The sequence below is a fragment of the Telopea speciosissima genome, chromosome 4 (assembly GCF_018873765.1).
Source record: "Telopea speciosissima isolate NSW1024214 ecotype Mountain lineage chromosome 4, Tspe_v1, whole genome shotgun sequence".
Lineage (NCBI taxonomy): Eukaryota > Viridiplantae > Streptophyta > Magnoliopsida > Proteales > Proteaceae > Telopea > Telopea speciosissima.
Genome location: NC_057919.1, coordinates 6,953,961 through 6,976,715, shown reverse-complemented (window position 1 = coordinate 6,976,715; position 22,755 = coordinate 6,953,961). Strand labels below are relative to the sequence as shown.

Here is a 22,755-nt window from a genome sequence, read left to right as displayed (position 1 = left end):
AATCATTATAAATTTTAGTTTCATTTTTGCAGACTAAAACAACTTAATGGTCTGGTTCTTGGTCTGACCTAGAATCGACAAACAAAAAAATCTTTCCAAAACCAATCCAAACTAACCGTTTGAAACACATATCCGATTAAAAATGAAGAGCTGCAACACTTATCAGCATTTATGCGTCCAATAGAGAAGTATGTCAAGAATCAAGCTTTAGAGATAAAAGCTGATCAATGTAAGCAAAGATACAACATATAATAATGGGTTTTCTGATCAACGAGGAAAACTGTTTAGAGGGAAATTGCGTAATGGGTTTTCCTTCAATAACTCTGTCTCCCTGCCAAAAAACAAGAAGGAAAGAATCACTTAAGTCACTAGTTGCTATCTGTTAAGTGAAAACAGTATGATGCTCTTAACAAACATCTCTTTAACACTTACTTCTTAAGGTCTTTACTGTCACCCTGTTTAAGTTGCAGTACCGAGGGATTCCCATCTTGTTTAACGGTTGTTGGTAATCTGATAAAAAAGAATATAGGAAAGAGGGAAAAAAGGGATATAGCAATAAGCAACTGTGTTAATAACCCAGAGAAATATAACATGAGCAAAGATAATGTTACAAAGCAAACACAACAAAAGAGATGGATATCTCACAATGTAGCAACTTACATTAACTATGAAGCAACAGGACCAAACAATTAATGTGCATTAAGTAGAATTTTTTCTTTAAACGGCATGGAAGTGAGCCTGAATGCATCATTGATATCTAATTTAAAGAAGCCCACAACCTCTTATTTGGACTATAATTGGAAAGAGGGTCAAAATTTGCAAAAGCCGTAATGTCCACTTCAGGAAGCACAATTAAAGAACCAGATTTGTGGATTTGGAAATATATTTGAATGATGTTAAGCAATGATGCATAAGAACTGAAAAATAAAAACCAAAACTGCAGGAAGCACCCTCAAAATTTACACTACTTTTTGTTAGGTAGTGCAAAAAAAGTAGACTGAAAAAATAAAAACCAAAAGCTGATGTAAATGAAAAATAGGGGACAAAAAAAAGAACAAAATAAGGAAAGAAAAAAGTTCATTGGGTATTATTGACTTTGTACAACAGGGGAAATAATAATGACCCAAGATAGGTGGTTGAACCCTACTTTATAGGTGAAGGAAAAGTTTTGCCTTGTTAAAACGATACATAGCTAGATAGATAAGTTAAGGAGAAAGTTTTCCACCACCCATGGAGGACAGTTCACCGCCCATCCCAGGGTTCACAAACCCATCATAGGGTTTTACTATAGTCCAAAAATACCCTCCCGATGCCTTTTCCCACCTATTCCACACCCGCTGCAAATGGATTCCCATTCAGCGTAGGAGGAGGGAAACTCGGTCCATTAAGTTAATTTCTTCCCCCTTGCAAGTGAGAGGGGAGCACAAAAGGAAAAGGATATGTGGGAGTGTTAGGCAAGACTCAAGAATCCTAAAAAAAAAAACAGAAACCAACATATCCATATCCCAAGAAAGTGATACTGTCAGAGATATCAATACTACATAATCTACCTTTTCACTGCTAGGTCCAATTACAAATTATCTTCATATGAGAGATCATCAATATCAATTCTACACAATCTACCTTTCCACTGACTGGACTGACATAGGAGACATTCAGATGGAACTATTGACAGAAAGCATGAGACATCCTGATGAGGTTCAAAGGAAGAACACTGTTCACGTTGTACTTTTCATGTGATACTGTTAACATGGGCTTGGTGTGGACCCCATGAAGCCAGCTTGGAAGGGAGAAATTTGCAGCTGCAAAGATCTTTAGTAGTTACTATTTTGTTATACTTTCTATTCTTGTAAAGGCTCTTAATCATTAAAAGTAGTAGCAACTAAGAGTCGCTTTTTATTTTAGAAAGTTTCTAATATTTGTAATAGCAAGGGATCTTCTTTCTAGAAGTTCTCAAATATCTTAGCAGCCATGTATCCAACTAATGTAGTCCTAGATAGGTAGGAGGCCTACTAGGAGCCAAACAACAGGATCAAATAACAAAAGGGGTTGCTGGTTCGAATGGACAGCACTAGGATTTAGGTCAATTCCTAGGGTTAGGGTTGGATATTGGAAAGGGGTTTATAGGGTATTAATAGGCAGGTCTAGGGGGTCAATATGGTATAAAAATAATAGGATTTGGGAAGGTTTTAAAATTCTGCAGTTCTGGACAGAATTGTGTTGCAGGTTTTGGGTTTTAATGGAGTGAAGGAATGGAGGGGATAAAGTGGGAGTTTGGGGCTGAAACTTGGATCGAGTGTCAACAATGATGTAACGGATGTATGCTGAAAGTTTGGTTTGAAACTGATGGACAGATTTGGAGTTATGGAGGTTTGCTAGTAGAAGTAGGAGAGAGGGGTAAAACTGTAATTTCAGACAATTGGCTGGGTGGATGGTGCTGAAATTTGAATCGAGTCTCTCTTAGGGTTTGAGAAAGACTTGATCAAATTTTTAGCAGATTCTAATGGTTAGATTTGGCTGGGCAGAATTCTCACGAAAATCACCTTGTATGTGACCTTCTAGAAGGAAGAAGAATAGTTGCAGAATTTCTTACTTGTTACAGGTCTTCAATGGCAACAACTTTGAAGATGAACAATGGGGTCTCCCGATCTTCACAATGCAAGGAGATAAGTAGCAGCCCTCCCGATCTTCACAATGCAAGGAGTCGATTGGAGATCCACCAATCCCTTCAACCTTGATATTACTCACAAGGCACACTCACGATGGAGCTAAGGCAGCAAGCATAAAGCTAATTTTTATTAATCAAATTCGTGTACAATGCTGGCCTCCCTTACAAACTTATATAAAAGACTCAAAAAATAGACTTAGACACTAAAAAGGAATGGCCTAACCTTATCCCTAACCTATTAGGCAACTTAAACTGACTAGGAAACTCAAATAGACTCAAAATAGAGTCCTAATGACTTAAAACAACTTAAACTACTTAAAATAAAGAAGATTCCCTAGTAGCCAATAGGATATAAGAACCTCTTAGCCAATAGGATCACTTCACTTAAATTAGACCAATTGAAACAATTGGATGCAACCAATTTAAACCGGTTCAATTAAAAACACATAATAAAAACTAAGTATTGGGCTAATCCCGTATGCAACCTATGTACCCCTATTTTAGGCCCAGAAAAGTGGCCTATTACATTAGAAACCCATGGGATCAAAGACCCAACATGTATATAACCCAACGCTAGACTTATTTCTAATGAAACAAGCCCTATTTGGTGATGAATCTGCATCAACTCTCCCCAACTTGAAAAAATTCGTCCTCGAATTTTGTAGTGATGAGGGGGAATCAACATGTGATCAGCAGCTTTGACCATCCCCAAACAGAATTCCGGTAAAGCAGGAACATTAAGAATATAGTCTTCAAGGCGTGGAGCTTTCTCTTCGAAGAACCATGGTGGCATAACAAACTCTATGTGCTCTACCTCTGAATCAGCACCAACTGTGAATGCCCTATCCATAGAGTCTTTAGTGTTAGCAACCTTCTCATCTAATACTTGAGATACAAGCTCCACCTCTTCAAGAACAACATCTTGAATATCATTGATCTCCTGTGGAATATTCTCAACCACCTCTTCATCTTCTTTGCTTTTCAGCTTTGTCTACTTTGACTTCTTCAAGGTAGACCTCTTGATAGAATCTTCCGCATGTTGACTTTCCATCTTTGAAGCTCCAGGCATTGTCTCTTTCTTTTCATCACAATTCACTGTGATCACTTCAGCTTTGTCTTCAACTTGTGCTCTCTCAATTTCCGTTGGCAATGTACATTTGTATTCAGCCGCTGATTTAACACTGGTGATGTCAGATTTCCAACACTCTTCAACTTGCAAACGGAATCTCATTGATGGAGGCTTCAAGTTGTCTTCAGATTTGAAGGCTTTTTGGTGGTGATGTTGTCGATGGGAATTTAAGTTACCTTGTTGTAGAGCTCTGAACGTCCGTGGGAAATATTTCTTACTCAAATCTTCTTTCATCTCTGCCCATGTAACAGGTTCTCTACCACGGTAGTCAGAATAATCCATCTGGGTTCTCCACCAATTATGTGTTGGTCCCACTAGCTTGGTATGTGCTAGTCTCATTTTCCTATGCTCAGGCAAATCATACCAATTAAAATAATCATCTAAAGCAGCTAACCAATCACAAAATACCTGTGGATCTGGTCTGCCATCATAGTCTCTTAACTCATACGCCTCTGGAGGTCTATGGCGTCTCCTGTAATCTTTGTATCCTCTGTTCCTATCTTCACTATGATCTCTGTCATGCCTACGTCGATCCTTGTAATCTCTGTCTTCTCTGTATTGATCTGTCCTTGGGGCTCTTTATGCTACCGAATTGACTTGATATTTGTCCTTTTCTAGGGGAATGTTGTTGTTCCTTACTGGAGTAGTTTGGTGTTGCTCAATTCGCTGCAATGTTTCACTTATAGCCCTTTGACCAGCATGAAACTGCTGAAGCTTCTCCAGAATTTTGTTCAAAGAGTCAATGGACACAGAGGTAATGGGCTGGCCATGCTCATCCATGGCTCTGATACCACTTAATGTAGTCCTAGATAGGTAGGAGGCCTACTAGGAGCCAAACAACAGGATCAAATAACAAAAGGGGTTGCTGGTTCGAATAGACAACACTAGGATTTAGGTCAATTCCTAGGGTTAGGGTTGGATATTGGAAAGGGGTTTATAGGGTATTAATGGGCAGGTCTAGGGGGTCAATATGGTATAAAAATAATAGGATTTGGGAAGGTTTTAAAATTCTGCAGTTCTTGACAAAATTGTGTTGCAGGTTTTGGGTTTTAATGGAGTGAAGGAATGGAGGGGATAAAGTGGGAGTTTGGGGCTGAAACTTGGATCGAGTGTCAACAATGATGTAAGGGATGTATGCTGAAGTTTGGTTTGAAACTGATGGACAGATTTGGAGTTATGGAGGTTTCCTAGTAGAAGTAAGAGAGAGGGGTAAAACTGTAATTTCAGACAATCGGCTGGGTGGATGGTGCTGAAATTTGAATCGAGTCTCTCTTAGGGTTTGAGAAAGACTTGATCAAATTTTTAGCAGATTCTAATGGTTAGATTTGGCTGGGCAGAATTCTCACGAAAATCACCTTGTATGTGACCTTCTAGAAGGAAGAAGAATAGTTGCAGAATTTCTTACTTGTTACAAGTCTTCAATGGCAACAACTTTGAAGATGAACAATGGGGTCTCCCGATCTTCACAATGCAAGGAGATAAGTAGCAGCCCTCCCGATCTTCACAATGCAAGGAGTCGATTGGAGATCCACCAATCCCTTCAACCTTGATATTACTCACAAGGCACACTCACGATGGAGCTAAGGCAGCAAGCATAAAGCTAATTTTTATTAATCAAATTCGTGTACAATGCTGGCCTCCCTTACAAACTTATATAGAAGACTCAAAAAATAGACTTAGACACTAAAAAGGAATGGCCTAACCTTATCCCTAACCTATTAGGCAACTTAAACTAACTAGGAAACTCAAATAGACTCAAAATAGAGTCCTAATGACTTAAAACAACTTAAACTACTTAAAATAAAGAAGATTCCCTAGTAGCCAATAGGATATAAGAACTTCTTAGCCAAAAGGATCACTTCACTTAAATTAGACCAATTGAACCAATTAGATGCGACCAATTTTAACCGGTTCAATTAAAAACACACAATAAAAACTAAGTATTGGGCTAATCCCGTATGCAACCTATGTACCCCTATTTTAGGCCCAGAAAAGTGGCCTATTACATTAGAAACCCATGGGATCAAAGGCCCAACATGTATGTAACCCAACGCTAGACTTATTTCTAATGAAACAAGCCCTATTTGGTGATGAATCTTCATCACCCACACAATAGAAGGGTTACTAATTTTGTATTGTAGCCATTGGTTATCATAAATAAAGAGGAAGGGGTTAGCTAGCCCACAGATTTGATGTTTTGAGAAAACTATGCTCTATGTGAGTGTGTGCATTGTGGTGAAATCACTGCCCTTGTGGTGAAATCACTGCCCTTGTGGTGAAGCCTTGGAGGGAGGGTGATGATCCCCAACCGCAGGCCATGGGTGGTGTTACCTATTGTTCATATCCTTTTCATCTTTTCAACCTTTTATTTTGTGTTTTCTTTACTGCCATACATTGTTGCAGCAAGTATTCCAGCACTCAAACTCTTACCGTGGGCTTCCTTAGGTGAGTTCTAATTTTCTTCTTTGTTCATCTTTAACTTCCTAACACTGTTATGAATTCTTTAATATTCTGTCAATTTTTCCGGCATTGTTATGATGTCTGTTATATACTGTGTTAGACAGCAACCTATTTTAAACTTCAGCCAATGGATTCTAAGAACATCAGTTTGGGCTGATTTAAACTATGCTATTCTCCTCCATTCCTATTCCATTTGACATATAATCTTGTGCTCATTAGATGATTGTTTAGGATATCTTATTTTCACTATTATCAGGTTCATCATTTTAGAGTTCTATTTAGTCAAAGTTTCTGCTGTGTTCTGGATTACTGCATTTCTGACCATATGTCCATATCCATAGTTACTGACTTGCTCAAAAAAGAGCAAGAGACCTCAAGTGAGGCCAATTCATTGGTTTTGGCAGAGAAACATCATTGAGGATCATATCACAAAGTAAGTCTGTAAGTATGATCCATCATTCCATCCCACAAGAATGTGGGAGTTGTATTCTTTACCTTGATTAACAATGCACAAGTTAGGAGGATTACTGGTTAAAAACTTAAATCTCATTCCAGAAAACATACTCATTTACTCTTCATTGGTCAATTTATTTCCTTGAAGGACTGAATTACTTACTCTGCACATTCCTCATCAACAAAAACCTCAATACAAGCACTTGTTGCAGCGGCTCTAGATCTAGACCCTGGTCTTTGTGGAATCTGAAGAAGCAAGATAAATTAAGAAATGGTTGTGGATAAGGTGAGGCAATATATGACAAACAGGATAAAATCGGAACCTTATTTGACGCCCACGTGGTAGGGATGGCAGCATTTTCTTTGTTCCTCTCTGCTCGAGTCCCAAGTGTGTTCCAGGTCCTCATGTCGAACATTGATAATGGTTCATGACTCTGGGTTATAGAATCATTTCTATCTTTATAAATCGAAAGTGGAGCATTATGAGCCCTACAAAAGTGAAGATGACACACAGATTTCTTTAAAACCAGGCAGATGCATCGTAGTATGTAGGAAAGAATTTGGTATTTAAATAATATTTCACTGTTAATAACTGACAAACATGGAGTGCAGCTATAAAAGTGCTGAATGGCCAAGAAAATTTGTCCCCTATTATACAGAGGCTCAACTGCATACCAAAAATATAATACGCATAAAAATTAAGTGACAATGAAATATTTTTCCCCAAAACATCGCAATAATTTTGGGGTAACTTTCCAGGTGATGCAGATTAAGAGTTTAAAAAAAATGAAGATGATACAGAAGAACAGACCATCAAAATTACTTGAGCATCTCACTATGTATATAAGAAACTAGTAAATGTATATAAAAATTACAGAAACGTATATGCAAAGTAAGGTTTTAGCAACAATATCTATTATAAATAAGAGATTAAGGAGCAGAGAGAAGATCTCCATACATACTGCATCTCTCCCCTCACCTGCATTTTAGGTATTCTCTCCCTTCCAAAACACAGACACACTATCTCCTCAACCATTAAGAGATTGAGGCTTGGGTTTTGAACCCCAACTATGTGGAGAAGATAGTCTCCTCCCTCCCTACGCAAGAAGTTGGTGCAAAGATTCTGTGTATTTCCTACTATAGCTGGATTGGAGAAGAGTTGTATTCCCTAGGAGATGTTGCACTTGTGGTACATCAGGTGACCCTTGTCCCCTCCATATGAGAGACTTAATATCCTAACCATGCATGAGGCATGATCTTAGCTTACTAGTGAATAAAAATTTTAAAAAAGGCATAATCAATCAACAAGTTTATCAATAACCTATAATGGTTTTCTGGACTCCGGACAAATAGCTTTCAGTTTTGGGTGGGAAACCAATGCTCTTGATCGGATTTCCTCATTTGGGCCACTAGAATCATCCACCACCTATGCTCAGCCATTGGGCAATTTGCCTGCCTAGTGCCTAGAAAATCATGTTCTAAATATATGTTTGAGATTGTCTTAGTTAGAACAAGATTTGGCCTCGAAATTAATTAAAATAAAGAGTATGTCCAAAGCAAAGCTGAATTACATGACGTCAATTAATGAGTAGGTAAATTATGCTTGTTCCCTTTTTCACTTATCATTGGAATGATAATTCAACAATAAATATCTCAAGAAACAAAATTTCCAAAAAACAAATACTTCAATAGATATTAATTAGGGAAAAAAAACACTAGGGTAAATGTACTACTGAATTTCCAAAATCCTGGCACAGTATAAAAGAAAGCTGCATGCTTACCTATTCAGCTTCAACTTTTTCCTTGCAGGATCAGAAATTTCTGTATTTTGTCTTCCTGCAACATCGAAAATAAGATAAGTGTGAGGAATTCTAAGAAAATAACGAATATTAAGCATACTTACGGGCTTCTCCATTGGACAATAGAGTGCCAAAACTTCTAACTGGTAAGTGATTTTCAGTTGAGTCCTCCTAAAATCCAAAAATAAATGTAAGAGTCAATCAGCATAAAATTGAAAGAAAAAAAATGTTCTCAAGCATTTAATGTCATACTTCCGTAGTAGTATTTTGTTTTCTCAACGAGCGTGTGAGAAATTTCCTGTAAGAAGCTTCTAATTTTTCAATAGGTTGTGCCCTCCTATGACACAAAACAAAATTATTAGAACACTACAAAGGAAAACCATCAATTTTCATAAATTTAGAGAAAAAGAGAGAGATGATAATCTTAGATGAATAATGATATCAAAACAAAGAGGGGATGATTAACAAGAGTAAGTTTAGGCCAATGAGGGACATATGTTGGAGGATCCATGTGGACATCTGAGCTTCTTCGCCTAGAAGGGGGCACCTTGGACACCTTGCGTCCAGGCCCCCTCTAACACCTTGGGTCACCTAGACACCGTGACAACTTTGCATCTGAGAACTAGGCTAAAGAAACTAGCTTCTCACCATATTTTCCACTGTAAAGTGATTCCAATGTAATTTTGAGACATAAACATGTTCAGGTTCTGAGAATTCCAGTGTTTTCAGGCAGCTAATCTGTAGTATACTTGCTTCCTATTCAACACCGGGCCCATGAACTTGATCCTTCCATGTGAAATTTTTCACAGATATACTCATTTAATCTGTCAAATCATTTGATGTCTCAATTGCTAAAGACTACTTAACATTTACCATGTAAATCTGCATCTAATTGTTTCTACCATCTTAACTTGCTGGGTTGTAGAGGCTTCCAAGTTACAATTATTCCTGTACACCTAGGGCTAATCTGTAGCACTAGAATTACATTATCTGATTCTCTTTCTCATATTCTCCTCCTGACTATTTCCAACCCAACAAAAACTAAACCATGGTTCTCTTTCTCCCTCAACTGCTTCAACTAAAGACACCTTCTAAAGTGTCAAATGGAGTATTTGCTTTACCTGCTCTGAATCATCCGGTTAAATGTAAATACCCAACATAACTATTGCAGCAAGAGCGACATGAACAGGCAAACAGGGTAAATGAAATTTCAGATAGAGAACTCACCTCGATATGCCAAGATTGAAGATGTCATTTGCACTTTTCATTTTATTCTTGGATTCCATATGCAAAGCATATGATGTATAATACAAAGAATGTGTCTGCCCAATGTTATTTGCATCGAGAAAATTGTATATCACTTCAGCATCAGCACAATTCTCTGCCTGCAGCACCAATTTAGAATGAAAACAAAGCCGAAAGGGACATCAAAAAACGTGAATTAGAAGTGGTCTTGCTAGATTAAGCTTCAAAAGCGAAGTGATGAAAAAACTACCCACATATTCCAACCACACTTTAAGGTAACGGGCATCCTCCTTGTAGCGGTCTGTGTGCCAAAATATACGCACACATTGTTCCAAAATTACCACAATGCCTGAACAGTCTCCACCAGAGGGGAAAGACTCCTGAACCCATTTGATGCACCTTCACGAACAAAGATTAGGGAATGGGGGAACAAATAAATGGAGGGGGGGTTGGAAGCAGCATATTTCCCGAAAATTCAAATAAGCCTAAATTTCAACAACCCAAATGAAAATATACAAGTACTTACTGAAGCCACGGTTGGAGAGGATCATCTCCTTGGTACTCATCAATCGCCTCAATCAACCTCCTATACCCACACAAAAGGAAATTAGGGACTGCGAAATCAGATGGAACATCTAAAACATTTTTAGGTCTGGAAAATCTTAAATGCAGCTAAAGAAGACAAGAAACAGGGCAATAAAACAGATCGAGTGATTACGTTCAAACCTTCGGTTTTCAAGGAGAGATTTTTTAAGTCCATTATCGAACTGGGATTTGAGGGCGTTATTTAAGAGGCCAATATTACGACCTCTTTTCAAGGGTTTAACGTTCTCCTTAAAGAGTTCCCACTCATTTCCTGTTTGCTGGTTGGAGGCGAGAAACTCTGTTTCTGGATCCAAATTCTGAAGATCTTCCATCACTGAGACACACAGGTTCCCTCAGAAAGAAAGAAGGAATGAAATCCGGAGAGAGGGAGGGAGAGAGAGATTTCAAATTTTCAAATTTGAATGCATGAACCGTTAACACTTGACACCTCCATAACTATATATATATTAGAACAGCTTAAATGAGCTGAGTCAATAAAACTCTATAAACAAATAGATTACATCATGTTTAAACCGGCTTAGAATCTAATCTGAGGGTCCATAAGCCAACTACAACTACAAAGGAAAGGTAAGACAAGCCAACAAAATCTACAATTACCAAGGAGGAGGGGGGAAAGGGTGTCATTTATATAGCACAAATGTGACCAAAAGAGTCGAACCCTTGATCTCTGAAGGGGCATGCACTTTAATCGGCAAGTCACTAACTAACCGAGCTAGCACTGTTCACTCCCATGCTTTCATGTGTTAGCATATTCTCTTGTATTTTTTAGGTCATCCATAGTATTAGCATAAGCCTCTCCATAATCCAGTATTTTTGTTGTATTTAAAGCAAATGAAGTTTCAAATTATGTATTTTTCAAAACAAATTGATTATTTGTTTCCCATAAGGTTTGAACCCATTACTTTTCCAATGTTGCTTTTAGTAAAGCAAATGAGTGGAAAATCTTTATTCTCAGTTTCTCACATTACTTATCTTTAGTCTCCTTGTTTTTAATCGCAAGGATTGGACTCCCCTTGATGTTTTCTACAGAGATCAATGGGTGTTTCAAGAGTTACCAGCCTATAGTAATGGATCCAATCCTCAGCAGTGTACTCCAAGTTGTGTAGCTTCCTAGTAGAATTGGACCCCCCCCCCCTCCCCCGCGACAAGAGTTTTGAAATTAAATTGTGATACAGCTTTGCCTTTGGAAAGTTCTTTGGGAGGTCTTGGGATTGTGTTTCGAGATCATAAAAGGACTCTCTTCCTTCTTGTATATGTGCCAGCTCAATTCTGTGATGTAAACTTCAGTGAAGCTATGGTGGTGCTTTTGAATCTACAGTTAGTTCTTGAGACTTCCCACTCTTTCATAGATGTTGAATTGGACAACGCGGAGTTTATTGCATTACTCTCTGATCCTAACAAGCTTGGCCCATATGCTCCCTCCGGAATTCTATATGGCATCTAGTATTTTGCAGCAAAATTTTACTAGATGTTCTTTCTCCTTTCTTTCTCCTTTGTTCCTAGAGAGGCAAACGATATCGCTTATTCTCTAGCTTGGAAGGCCCTGTCTATGGCAAATAAAACAGCTTGGCCATACTCCTCTCCTTGGCTTCGTAATGTTTGAAATCAGGATGCCTTGAACTCCTCTTGTCCTGTTTCTCAATAATATATATCTTTACTAAAAATAAACAAATAAAAAAATAGCTAGGTTTCATGAAAGGAGGTCACTATACTCTGTTGCTCACACACACAAATGAGGCATTTCTCGTTCATAAATAGAGGACATCCAAGACATTTTAGTATAATTTTAAATGTTTACACTCTCCCTTACTCACATAGTCACATGCCCCCTCAAATGTCCTTGTTGATTGAACACAACCTGAGTGTGTCCCAACGTGGCCCAATAAATGAGTGCAATAACAATTAGGACCTATTAGGACCATTCTATCTTGGAAGATTCACATTACCCAGATCGCACCATAGGGGACATTTACAGTCTTAAGGAGAATGATCGCAAGTCTCAGTCCCACCGTTTTCTCCTCACATCCTCAAATTTGATTGTTACAATAAACGAGTTCATGATTGTTCATGAAGCACTACTACATTGCAGGACATTTCTATTGATAATCATTTGGCTAAAGATAAACCAGTGCAACTCTAGTTCAAGATGGAGAAAGCAGCACAGAATACGGAAATCATAGCAGAAAACAAAACATGGCGTGTGATTGATAAAAGTACAGCACCAAATATTATCAGGAAGAAAGTTGCCCCAGTTGAAGATTTCATCCCCATACATTTAATTCATAAATAGTGAAGGACATGTTTTTTCTTGAGGCATGTGATTATATGGGGGAGAAAAGCAATTAAAGATTCAACTGCATACATAAATACATTCAGGATCGACAGATACTACAGAACATATTCTCATTCCCTCCCACTATCATCACCAGCACCTGCAGCTTCTCTGACATCAACACTAAATTCATACTCCTGGTCACAACCCATATATGAATCACACATGTAGTAAAGAGTATACGACTTCTCTCCAGCTTCTGCAGGAGCAACGAACTCAAGCTTGACTTTCGACTTACGCTGCAGGGCAACCCTCTTGATGGCAAGCAACTGGTTAGTTTTGCTATCACCTACCACAAGCCACCATCCTTCTTCTTTGGCTTTGGGATACCTTGGAGCATAAACAGGTCCCACCTCAGACCTCCCTTCAAGATCTCGCTCAAGGGTAACTTGCAAGGTAACATCATCCCCAGCTCTTATGTTGTCACTCTCCAGCAGCTCATATGTCATATCTATGTTGGGGAAACGGTTGCAGAAGCGTGCAATGTCCAGCAACTGTGAATCTGTCATCTGCAGCAACTCTTGCCGCTCATCATCCTCCATCTCCACCAAATCAAACACCGTTTCTATACTCTTTCCTGGATTCTCTTGGCATTTCTTTGCCAGCTCTTTCGTGAAGTGAGGAAGTTGTAGAAGCATAGAATCACGCTCCCACATACCCTGTGTAACCATCTGACTCACTTCCATTGCAAGAAGAGCCAAGCTAAGCCACCCATTACTGGATATTACATCTACCATAGCTTGAAGCAACCTACTAGCAGAAAGGAGTACTTCTCGCTGATCAGAAGCTAAGTTCCCAACTACTGTGTGTCTTGAGAAGTGAGCTTGCAGCAATGCATTTGCCTTTACATGTGGGTCTGTACATTTGGGGTTTTCAAATGCAAACCTCTGGTGGTTAATCAACCTTCGTATCAACTCTTCCTCCCCAGGTCGTATTGGAAGCTCTGCACATTCAGAAGCAGAAGCCAGAATCTCAAGTAGGCCTTTCATCTTTGTTTTGGAAGTCAATGATGAACTGAAACGTTCTATAGTAGTGTAGCTGATGTAGTAGTATGATGCTATCATGCCGAGGTTCAGAGGAGAAAGGTCCATATCATCCTCTATAGCAGCACACTTGCTTGCTTCCAAGTCACTCAATGTGTTCTCCACAAGCTCAGAGAGATGATCAGAGAGATGCCTGTGGCTAACTCCCTGGAGGTTGTAGTAGTTCGGATTTTGAGTGAGCCTCCGGTACATGAATGTCCATGTCAGGTAATCCACAGCATCTTGTTTGTTCTCAATTACTCCAACAACTATTTCGGCATTCAAGTTGTCATGCAAGTAATGTTGCAGATGACTTTCTACTGGCAATGCTTCATATAAGAACTTCTTATAGTACTCTTTCCGAGGCGCATGACAGAGGATGACACATTTACCAGAATTATCCACAAGAGGTCTACTGGCATGACCCATCATCTGCAACAGATCAGTAACTGGATAGTCTGTGTGAGCATTTTCCCTCCCATCATAATATTGCGTTCCCATAACCACAACCAAGTGAGCTGATAATGGCATCCCCCAGCACATTGAGCTGCTAGCAACACAGACCTGAATCCACCCAGCCTCAAATAAATGCGACACAACTTCCTGGTCCATGCTGGTAAGACCTTCATGCAAGTAGCCCACGCCATGACGAAGAGTAGCACTAAGCATGGGCTCGCTCACCTTTGAAATTAAAGGTTCCAAATCTTCTACTGATCTTAACAGAAATTCCGGCTTCTCCCCACTGTCTGCACTCGAGTAAGTCATCAGATCAACAGCAGTAAGCCGAGCATGCTTCCTAGTTGGAACAAACACCAGAGCAGGTTTTCCATTCTTTGCATGTTGGACAATAGCAGTGTATGTTGGCTTCGACATTGATTGCATCCTCGCTTCAAAATTAGCTATATCCACTCCTTGAATATGTATCTCCAGAGGCACAGGACGAACACTCGGATGAAAATTGAAAAGGCCATGAGAGGTAGCACCTATCCATTCCCCAAGGTCTTTGGCATTTGCAAGGGAGGCTGAAAGAGCCACTATCCTTATCTTGTTCTCACCCTGACTTGCAATGTATCTCATCCGAGATACTATAACTTCCAAGATAGGACCTCCCTGACCACCAATTAAGTGAATCTCATCAATTATAAAAAGGGTCACCTGCTGAACATGTTTCCGCTGTTTCCAGCGGCGGGACAAAGCATCCCATTTCTCAGGGGTACTGATAATTATTTGCCCTTTCTCAAGAAGTTTCAGGTCTGTCGCAGTTTCTCCTGTCAATTCAACCACCCGCATCCCTAGGCCCTTTCCAAACTTCCATTCCCAATCACGATATCGTTCCTTGGCAAGAGCCTCAATAGGAGCAATATAAACTGCACGCATTATAGACTCAGATCCTTTCTGATGATTCCTCAAAAGAGCAAACTCTGCACAGATGGTCTTGCCACTCCCAGTTGGAGCTGCAACCAAGACATTGTCATCTGTATTGTACAACACAGTGAAAACCTGTGTTTGGATAGGATTAAAGTGCTTGAATTCTTGATAGAGAGCTTCATATGAGGGATTTCTCAGTGCTGTCACAGGCAATGGTTGCAAGTCCAACAATTCAGTAGGTGGAGGATACTTTTCTGGTAAGATCAGGTGCCTGAAAGAAACAGGTAGTACAGACTGAGATCCAAGCCACCTATCTGACACAACACGAATGAAGTACTGCGGCGGTAATGGTTCATAGATTGGCACTGTAAAACTTAAAGTGTGGTCCTCATCAATATACTGCTTCTTAACCATGAAATATTCATGATGAAGAATGTATTCCCCATCATTGTCCTCAACAATAACCCAAAATGGTTCAACAAATCCATGTACTTTGTCCTCCCACTGAAAATCTGGAGTTACAGTGAGTTCAACTCTCAACACAGAACGAGTGATAGGAAGAACATGTGCAGCCAGGTTAAGCTTTGGAAACTGGTGAATGAATTTGTGAAGTGGTCTCCCCATCTTAGGGTAGCGTATGAGCTCTCCAATTTCCTGTGCGGAAAGATCATAGAACCTCTCCCATGCCAAATCTTTCTTCTCCAGTTTCATCAAGATCTCATTTGGAATTCCATTGAATTGACGGAGGGGTGTCTGGACGCTCCAAATCCTTTTGTTGACCATTTTGCACAAATTCAAAGCCTTCTCAGCTAATTGTGCCCATCCTCGTTTAACAACAATCTCAAAAAGAGCTCGCATAAGACGACCAGCACTCTACAAAGAAAGTAAGTAGAACAAAATAAATTAAAAAAATGAATGAAAGAAGCTAATTGAGGAACAATACTCAAATAAAAAGAACAAAATTCATGATATGGCAAACCTGGGTAATGAACACCATGTCTGATGTCAGTGAAAGCCCCTCAAGCTTAAGTCGTGAAATATATGCCTGAAGTAGCACATTAATCTTGGCACTAGGCTCTTCCAAGCTTTCCTTTATGGGAATGGGGACACGATCCAAGAGCTTCGCCAATTCCATCTTCTCATCCTGTCTCACTGTCACATATTTGAATTCTTCACTGAGGGAGAACAATCGACAGAGCTCAATATCACCCATTGTTGGCTTCAAATGCTCATTGTATGTAGATATGGTTCCATGAGTTATATAGTAGTAACTAGCAACCCGACCTAAGTCTGTAACTTGGAAATAGCCACTTTTGCGATCATACTTGATCAAATTATTTCTGTCCAAGATTGTTGCAGCAGCATGGACCTACAAATAAATAAGACCAGTAGAAAATTTTTAAGGATATTATGTTCTATTTTTCTACTTAAAAAATTAACAAAGATTTTTTCTATAGATAAAATGTTCTCTTAAACCCATAGCCAAGGATAATGTACAAGTATACAGCACTATAAAAAATAAGGTACAAGTACACAGCACCATCAAAATCAATATAAGCTAGCCAAATTCAATCCAGCAGACAAACATAAGGTTTTCCTTGGAGATACAGATATCCAACAAAATCAAACATATGTGTGACAACGAAAAGCACACATCATATTGCAAAACGTAAAATCCCCAAAAAAAAAAAGAACACCAAAACATGCCTAAATGAATATTTCCAGTAAACTACAACAACAACATAGCCTTATCCCAACTAAACGGGGTCGACCACATGGATCCTTGCTCTCCAATCAGCTCTATTCGAAGTCATACATGATATGGAGCCTAAGCTAAGCATGTCTTTCCTCACCACTTCTCCTATGGTGATTTTAGGCCTCCCCTGGCTCTTTTAGCTCCCTCAAATCTGAATCAAATTATTCCTCCATATTGGGGCATCCCAAGGCCTCCGTTGAACATGGCAATGCCACCTCAAAGGACTCTCTCGAAGCTTATCATGAATTGGAGCTACTCCCAACCAGCTCTAATATGGTCATTCCTTACTTTACCCTTCCTAGTTTATGCCATTTGCCTCCTCACTTTTGCATTTCTAATTAACATGATTTAACAAACAGCAAGAGAAATATAAAAACACTAGAATGAGAGAAAATATGAGGGGAACTACCACTTTGGTGTCAAGGTATTGCTAATTGTCATGCCAGTCAAACACATTGGAGGTTCCCTAGTGCAAGTTCAGATGACACCAGCAAACTCAATACCGTATAGACACTAGAAATGAGAAAAGGTCCCAAACCATACGCATCTGTTTCTTTAGACGTCAAAGGTACACTCCCGCTTTGGTGTCAAGGTATGGCTGGTTATCATGTCAGTGCATACTGGAGGTTTCTAGTTCAAGTTCTGATGCAGATCAAATCGATAGATCTACTTGTGGTGGGTAGAAGAAAGTGAATCAGAACGAATTATGAGAGAGAGATGTCACAAGAATAGAGGAGAAAAAACCCCAAGTGGGGGAGGGGGCAAGAGAAGGAGAGAGGAGAGACAACAATCTCTATCTCAATAACAAACTAAACTAATTCTTAATCCATTCATCAAATTCCAGGGGACTTGTGACACTTTACAATGTATTTATAAAGCTTTTAGAAAATAAAGCTGGATTCTAAAACTATCAATCGATGGGCTGAGTTGGCAGTCCTTTATTGACTCAAAAAATTATCCTTGATTCATCCACATCGAGCAGCTGCTATTGGGAGGAGTTCTATCTTCACCCAGCCACCTAATAACAACCTAATAAATAAGTTAACCTCCTCTCCTGCACAGGCTAAAACAAAGGAAATTCTTCCATACGCAGATGCTTTGGAAAGAGTCTTAAGCTAACTTAAAACTGACCTTATATCCTCCAAACTGGGCCACAAAAATAGGATAATCATCATCTAACAAGATGACTTCCTAACTAATAGCTAACGGGCCCCACTACTAATACTAACTACCTAATTAAATTACTAATTCTGCGTACCCCCCTATGGACCTAAAATTTGGCTTTATAATTGAGACTATTACAAACCAAAAAAAAAATTAAACAAAAGCCCATAACCAAGTACACTATCAAACAGTGCTTAATGTGCACCTAAACCAAATAAGGTCCAAGTTCAAGTTCAGATGATACCAGTAAACCCAATATTTTCAACTGAATAGGTGAGAAACTAAAACCTTCTCCTTACAAACATGTCAAATCTAACCATTGCAGGGCATACTCTCAGCTTAAAATAATAACTATCATAACGAAATGGGAGGAAAAAAACACACAAAGCAATAGGAACGCAATAAAAAAACAACAATCTTCTAGATTGTAATACTTTGCAAGTTGGTTGTATTTCTATTATTATAGGCTCAACTTGGGTAAAATAAACAAATATGCAACAAAATTTGAATCTTGAATATAAATTCCAAAACCAACAAGATTATTATTTGTTCTATTAAGCAAGCCATGGAATTTCTAAAAGTTGCAGGTTCCCAAATTTTGCAGTACCACATATGCCGATCAAACCCCAAATAACAAAATAAAAAAATAAAAAAACTAGCTGCAACATAAAATCAAGCATTATGTGAACGCTGATCAGATAATCTCAAACAGGCCCAAGCAACAGACGATATGAACAGTGTAAGAATACGATAGCAATACACTACATTAAGGGCTTAATGCTTACCAGATCAGCCCTCCGCTCCTCCAATGTGATGTCTTTATCCAGAACATCTGGCTTTATGCCATAGAGGGTTGGGTTCCTCAACATGCGGACATACAAATACGTATAACCGATCCAGTTGCAGGCCTCCCTAGCATTCTGAACTGTGCCAAGAACAATCTCAGCATTCAACTGATCAGCCAATTTGGATATAAATTGACTTTCAATGGGAAGTTGTTGATTCATGAGGGATAAATAGTACTGTAGTTCACTATGGCCAGTAATAATTATTCCTTCACCATAGGAGTCATACTGAGGCCTTCCTGCACGACCCAGCATCTGCATAACATCCAGAGGGCTCAGCTCAGTCCACGCGCCTTTCTCAGGATTGTATATCTGTGTGCCTTTAATAATCACAGTGTGCGCTGGCAAATTAACACCCCAAGCAAGTGTAGCAGTTGAAACCAATACTTGAACATGCCCATCAGCAAAAAGATCCTCAACAAGTTGTCGATCTACCCTTGCCATTCCAGCATGATGAATTGCAAATCCATATGGCAAGAGATCTTTTAGATCATTGCTCTTCACCAACTCTGTATGGCTCTGCAGGATCTCACGGCTTGCACTGTCCTCTTTTAAAAATCGACCAAGGGTATCATTAGTAAGAGCAGTATCACGTATTGCACGAGCAGTTTTGGCTGTTTCTTTCCTTGAGTGGACAAATATAAGAACTTGATGCTTCCCTGCAATAGCCATGACTTTCTCATAACAGACATCATTCATCAATTGGAATCTCTGAAGAGGCTTCTTCACAGTAATTCCAATATACTGTTGAGCAAGAGGACAAGGTCTATAACTGTTGTCAAAATGGAAAAGTCCTTTTTCTCGATCAACTCGCAGAAACAATGCCACATCTTCATAGTTGGGAAGTGTAGCAGATAACCCTACCAACCGGATATGTTCTTTTGTGGTCTCAATTTGTCTAACTGTTCTTGCAACAATACTTTCAAGCACAGGCCCTCTGTTATCATGAAGAAGATGAATCTCATCTATGATAAGTAATTTCACAAGCTGTGTATAGGTTCGGTCCCCAGATTTTCTGGTGATAATATCCCACTTCTCAGGAGTTGTAACAATTATCTGTGTCTCTTCAATTTGTTGACGAGTTAGGCTCTGGTCTCCACTTAGCTCCTTAACTTTGACATCATAATGTTGCAACCGATTGGACAAATTTCCAACAACTTCAGCAACTAGAGCTTTCATCGGTGCCACATAGACAATCTTATAGTTGTTGTTGTTGAATGATCCATCTGGGTTCCTATGCAATGCAATCTGCTGAAGAATGGTTAGCATGGCAACATTTGTTTTCCCTGCACCAGTTGGAGCACATAAGAGAATATTTTCTGCAGTAAATAGTGCACTTTCATAAACTTTGCTCTGCACTCTGTTCAGCTGGGTCATTCCCTTAAAAGCCGGCTGCGCCCAGTCAGGCATGACAGAGATCTTTATGAGCTCTTCACCAGAAGCAAGTGGCTTTGGCTTCAAAGCCGGCACATGAACTTCTTCATATCCCTTGCTATGGTTCCTATACGAACCCAACGGAAGCTCACATTTCTTATTAGCCATTAAAAGACCACCTTGATGGAAAGCAATGCTGTCAAGATCAAGTGCTTCATGCTGTCCCTTCACCCAACCACTGTCTGAGTCTCTATCAACAAAACCCCTCCGCTCCCTACCCCCATCTCCAGCAGTACTCTCGTCTTTCAATCTCCTGGCCTCTTCTCTTATACTTTTCTCCAAGTTCTTCTGGCGTTCCTTAGCAGTTGCTCTGGTGGCATGCAACTGCTCCAAAATAGCAGCCAAGTCTGAACCTGAACCCACCATTTCTTCCTCAATCTTCTTCCTCTCCTCTTGGTCTTCAGCCCTTGCCAAACGTGTACACCAGACTATCTTCAGTCTATTCCGCAAGAGAAATTTAATGAGGCTAAACTTATCAAAATCAAGAAGCACCAAGAGCCTATTTTCCACTTCCCTGTCATCTCCTTCTGCAAGTATTTTAAGCACATCTTCTGCCAATTTCTGGCAGTGTTGTGGGTCAATCTGTTCATATGATTGAGAGATCTTTCTTTGGAGCCAATATGCATCTATATCTTGAACATTGAGGGTCATTCCCTCGTTGGCTTCTTGCATGTCATCATCATCAATCCCTCCACCCATCTGCATAGCACCAGCACCATTCGAATCCAGCCCATCATCGTCCTCCACTTCCACTTCCTGAACCATATCATAATCACTGTCGTCCTCTTCCTCCTCCTCTTCTTCAAACTCAACAGCAACACCCACGTCATCATCAAGAGCATCATCAGCAGTGGCAGCAGCAGAACCGGCTGCATCACCACCGTCTTGGAAGTCAGTAATAAGCTTCCCAATAGAAACCAGCTGATCAAAGACATGATTTGGTATTGGATTCAACAGCCCATCAATCTCCTTTTTCTTGTCAGGGTTCTTGAAGACATCATTCTTCAGAACTGCCAACACCTCATCAGCTGCACCACTCACAACATTTGGTGGCTGACCACCTAAATGCTGTTGGATAACACCAAGTAAGGCCTCGTACGCAGCCCTTGTCTCCTTCGTCTTTGGCTGATATACACCTTCCTCAGTCATAGAGAGGACACTCTCCTCTTGGAGGCGCCGCCGCTTGCTTTGCCTAGTGGGCAAGGCTTCAGGATCTCGATCCTTCTTCTTCTTTGACTTCTTCAGTTTCTCATCGGATTCAGGAGGTTTTCCTCTGAAAGCACGATCACCGAAGGTTTTTGGGTCTATCTTCCCATAAAGAGATTCGGGCTCACCAGTTGGTTCATGAGTATCACGCGGACGAGAATCGGTTGTTAGCACAAGGCTTGAGTTTGCTCTGTATTCATACTGCTTGAATCGAGCGTGTGCCTCCGCTCCTCCACCCAAATGCGCCATTGTCTCACCAACAAACCATAAAACCTAAAGGAAACCCACCAAAAAAAAAGGTGAGGGAGAAAAGACTTGAACAAAATCGCTTCCCGTACGTTTAAGAGGAGGTACAGATTTAGAAAACGGGGAGAAAATCCTGTTAATCAAGTAAAATTAGGATAACTAGGGCTAGAGTAAGTGATGAACTCATAAGAACAGATAGGAAACGGAATAAAGACAAAGCCTATGAATGTCCGAATAGCAACGAGTAACCCTAGCTAGATAAAATGATAAACTAATGTGCAGCAGAGGAGAATCAGACATCAAAGAAGGGAAGTTTAGAGAGATAACTCACCTACAGTTTCTGAAAGCCACAAGCGTCGAACCAGAGTCACCAGCCGGACTTCCTCTTTCCGCTATAACAGTTCCCGGACTGTGACTGCACTCTCGTGTTATCTCTCTTCGAAAGTTCGTCACCGCCCCTTAAAATGAGTTCCAGAGGCGGCCAAGTAGGGTTGGGCTTGAGCGCAGGAATGCGCCACACTGACTGCTTCCATCACTTCGGGGTTGGGAATTGGGATGCGCACGGATCGGGCCTGGGCTGGGCCGACTCTTATTTACATTACCTTTTTTTTCTACATTTTTATTTCGAAAATATAAGATCCTTTTCATTTGTAGTTTTTTTTTTTTGATAAAACCTTTTCATATGTAGTTGAGTTTTTTAATTTCGATAAATTCCTTTCTTTGTGGTTAAATCTAATTAAATTCTAAAAGTTCTCTCCTCTCTCATTGGCTTAACTGCTTCTATCGGCCCTTTATAACTGCTTCTATCGACTCCATATAAAGAAGGGTGTCAAACTGTCAATATAGAATTGGAATCGAAGCCAACCATTTAAAAATAAAAAATTTTGTATTCAATTTTAGTTTTTGAAAAGTAAAATTCATTAGGTTCGATTTGATTCACTTTTGATTTTAAAATAAACATATATGAACGAACCTAAACCATACTAAACCCACATTTATGTGCTTTGTTGAGTTGTGTTAAA

General features: G+C 39.6%; 2 protein-coding genes across 6 annotated transcripts; both read right to left on the bottom strand.

The window, feature by feature from the left end:
* Positions 1–134: 134 nt before the first annotated feature.
* On the bottom strand, positions 135–10,749 carry LOC122657649 (mitotic spindle checkpoint protein BUBR1). 2 transcript variants are annotated; one of them, XM_043852418.1, is made up of 11 exons: positions 10,481–10,749; positions 10,281–10,340; positions 10,009–10,153; positions 9,737–9,894; positions 8,762–8,846; positions 8,614–8,680; positions 8,492–8,549; positions 7,034–7,199; positions 6,874–6,956; positions 433–510; positions 135–331 (listed from the first exon to the last, which is right to left on the bottom strand). In XM_043852418.1, exons 1-11 carry the CDS (start codon positions 10,669–10,671, stop codon positions 268–270), a joined length of 1,155 nt encoding a protein of 384 aa, XP_043708353.1. In that variant the 5' UTR covers positions 10,672–10,749; the 3' UTR covers positions 135–267. The 2 variants fall into 2 exon arrangements, with proteins under 2 accessions (XP_043708353.1, XP_043708354.1); XM_043852419.1 differs by having other exon boundaries at positions 8,492–8,546; positions 10,481–10,747.
* Positions 10,750–12,542: 1,793 nt separating this feature from the next.
* On the bottom strand, positions 12,543–22,234 carry LOC122658925 (DExH-box ATP-dependent RNA helicase DExH12-like). 4 transcript variants are annotated; one of them, XM_043854085.1, is made up of 5 exons: positions 22,065–22,234; positions 21,809–21,866; positions 18,788–21,760; positions 16,062–16,451; positions 12,543–15,955 (listed from the first exon to the last, which is right to left on the bottom strand). In XM_043854085.1, exons 3-5 carry the CDS (start codon positions 21,734–21,736, stop codon positions 12,764–12,766), a joined length of 6,531 nt encoding a protein of 2,176 aa, XP_043710020.1. In that variant the 5' UTR covers positions 21,737–21,760; positions 21,809–21,866; positions 22,065–22,234; the 3' UTR covers positions 12,543–12,763. The 4 variants fall into 4 exon arrangements, with proteins under 4 accessions (XP_043710020.1, XP_043710021.1, XP_043710022.1 ...); XM_043854086.1 differs by lacking the exon at positions 21,809–21,866; XM_043854087.1 differs by lacking the exon at positions 21,809–21,866 and having other exon boundaries at positions 22,069–22,234.
* Positions 22,235–22,755: the final 521 nt, after the last annotated feature.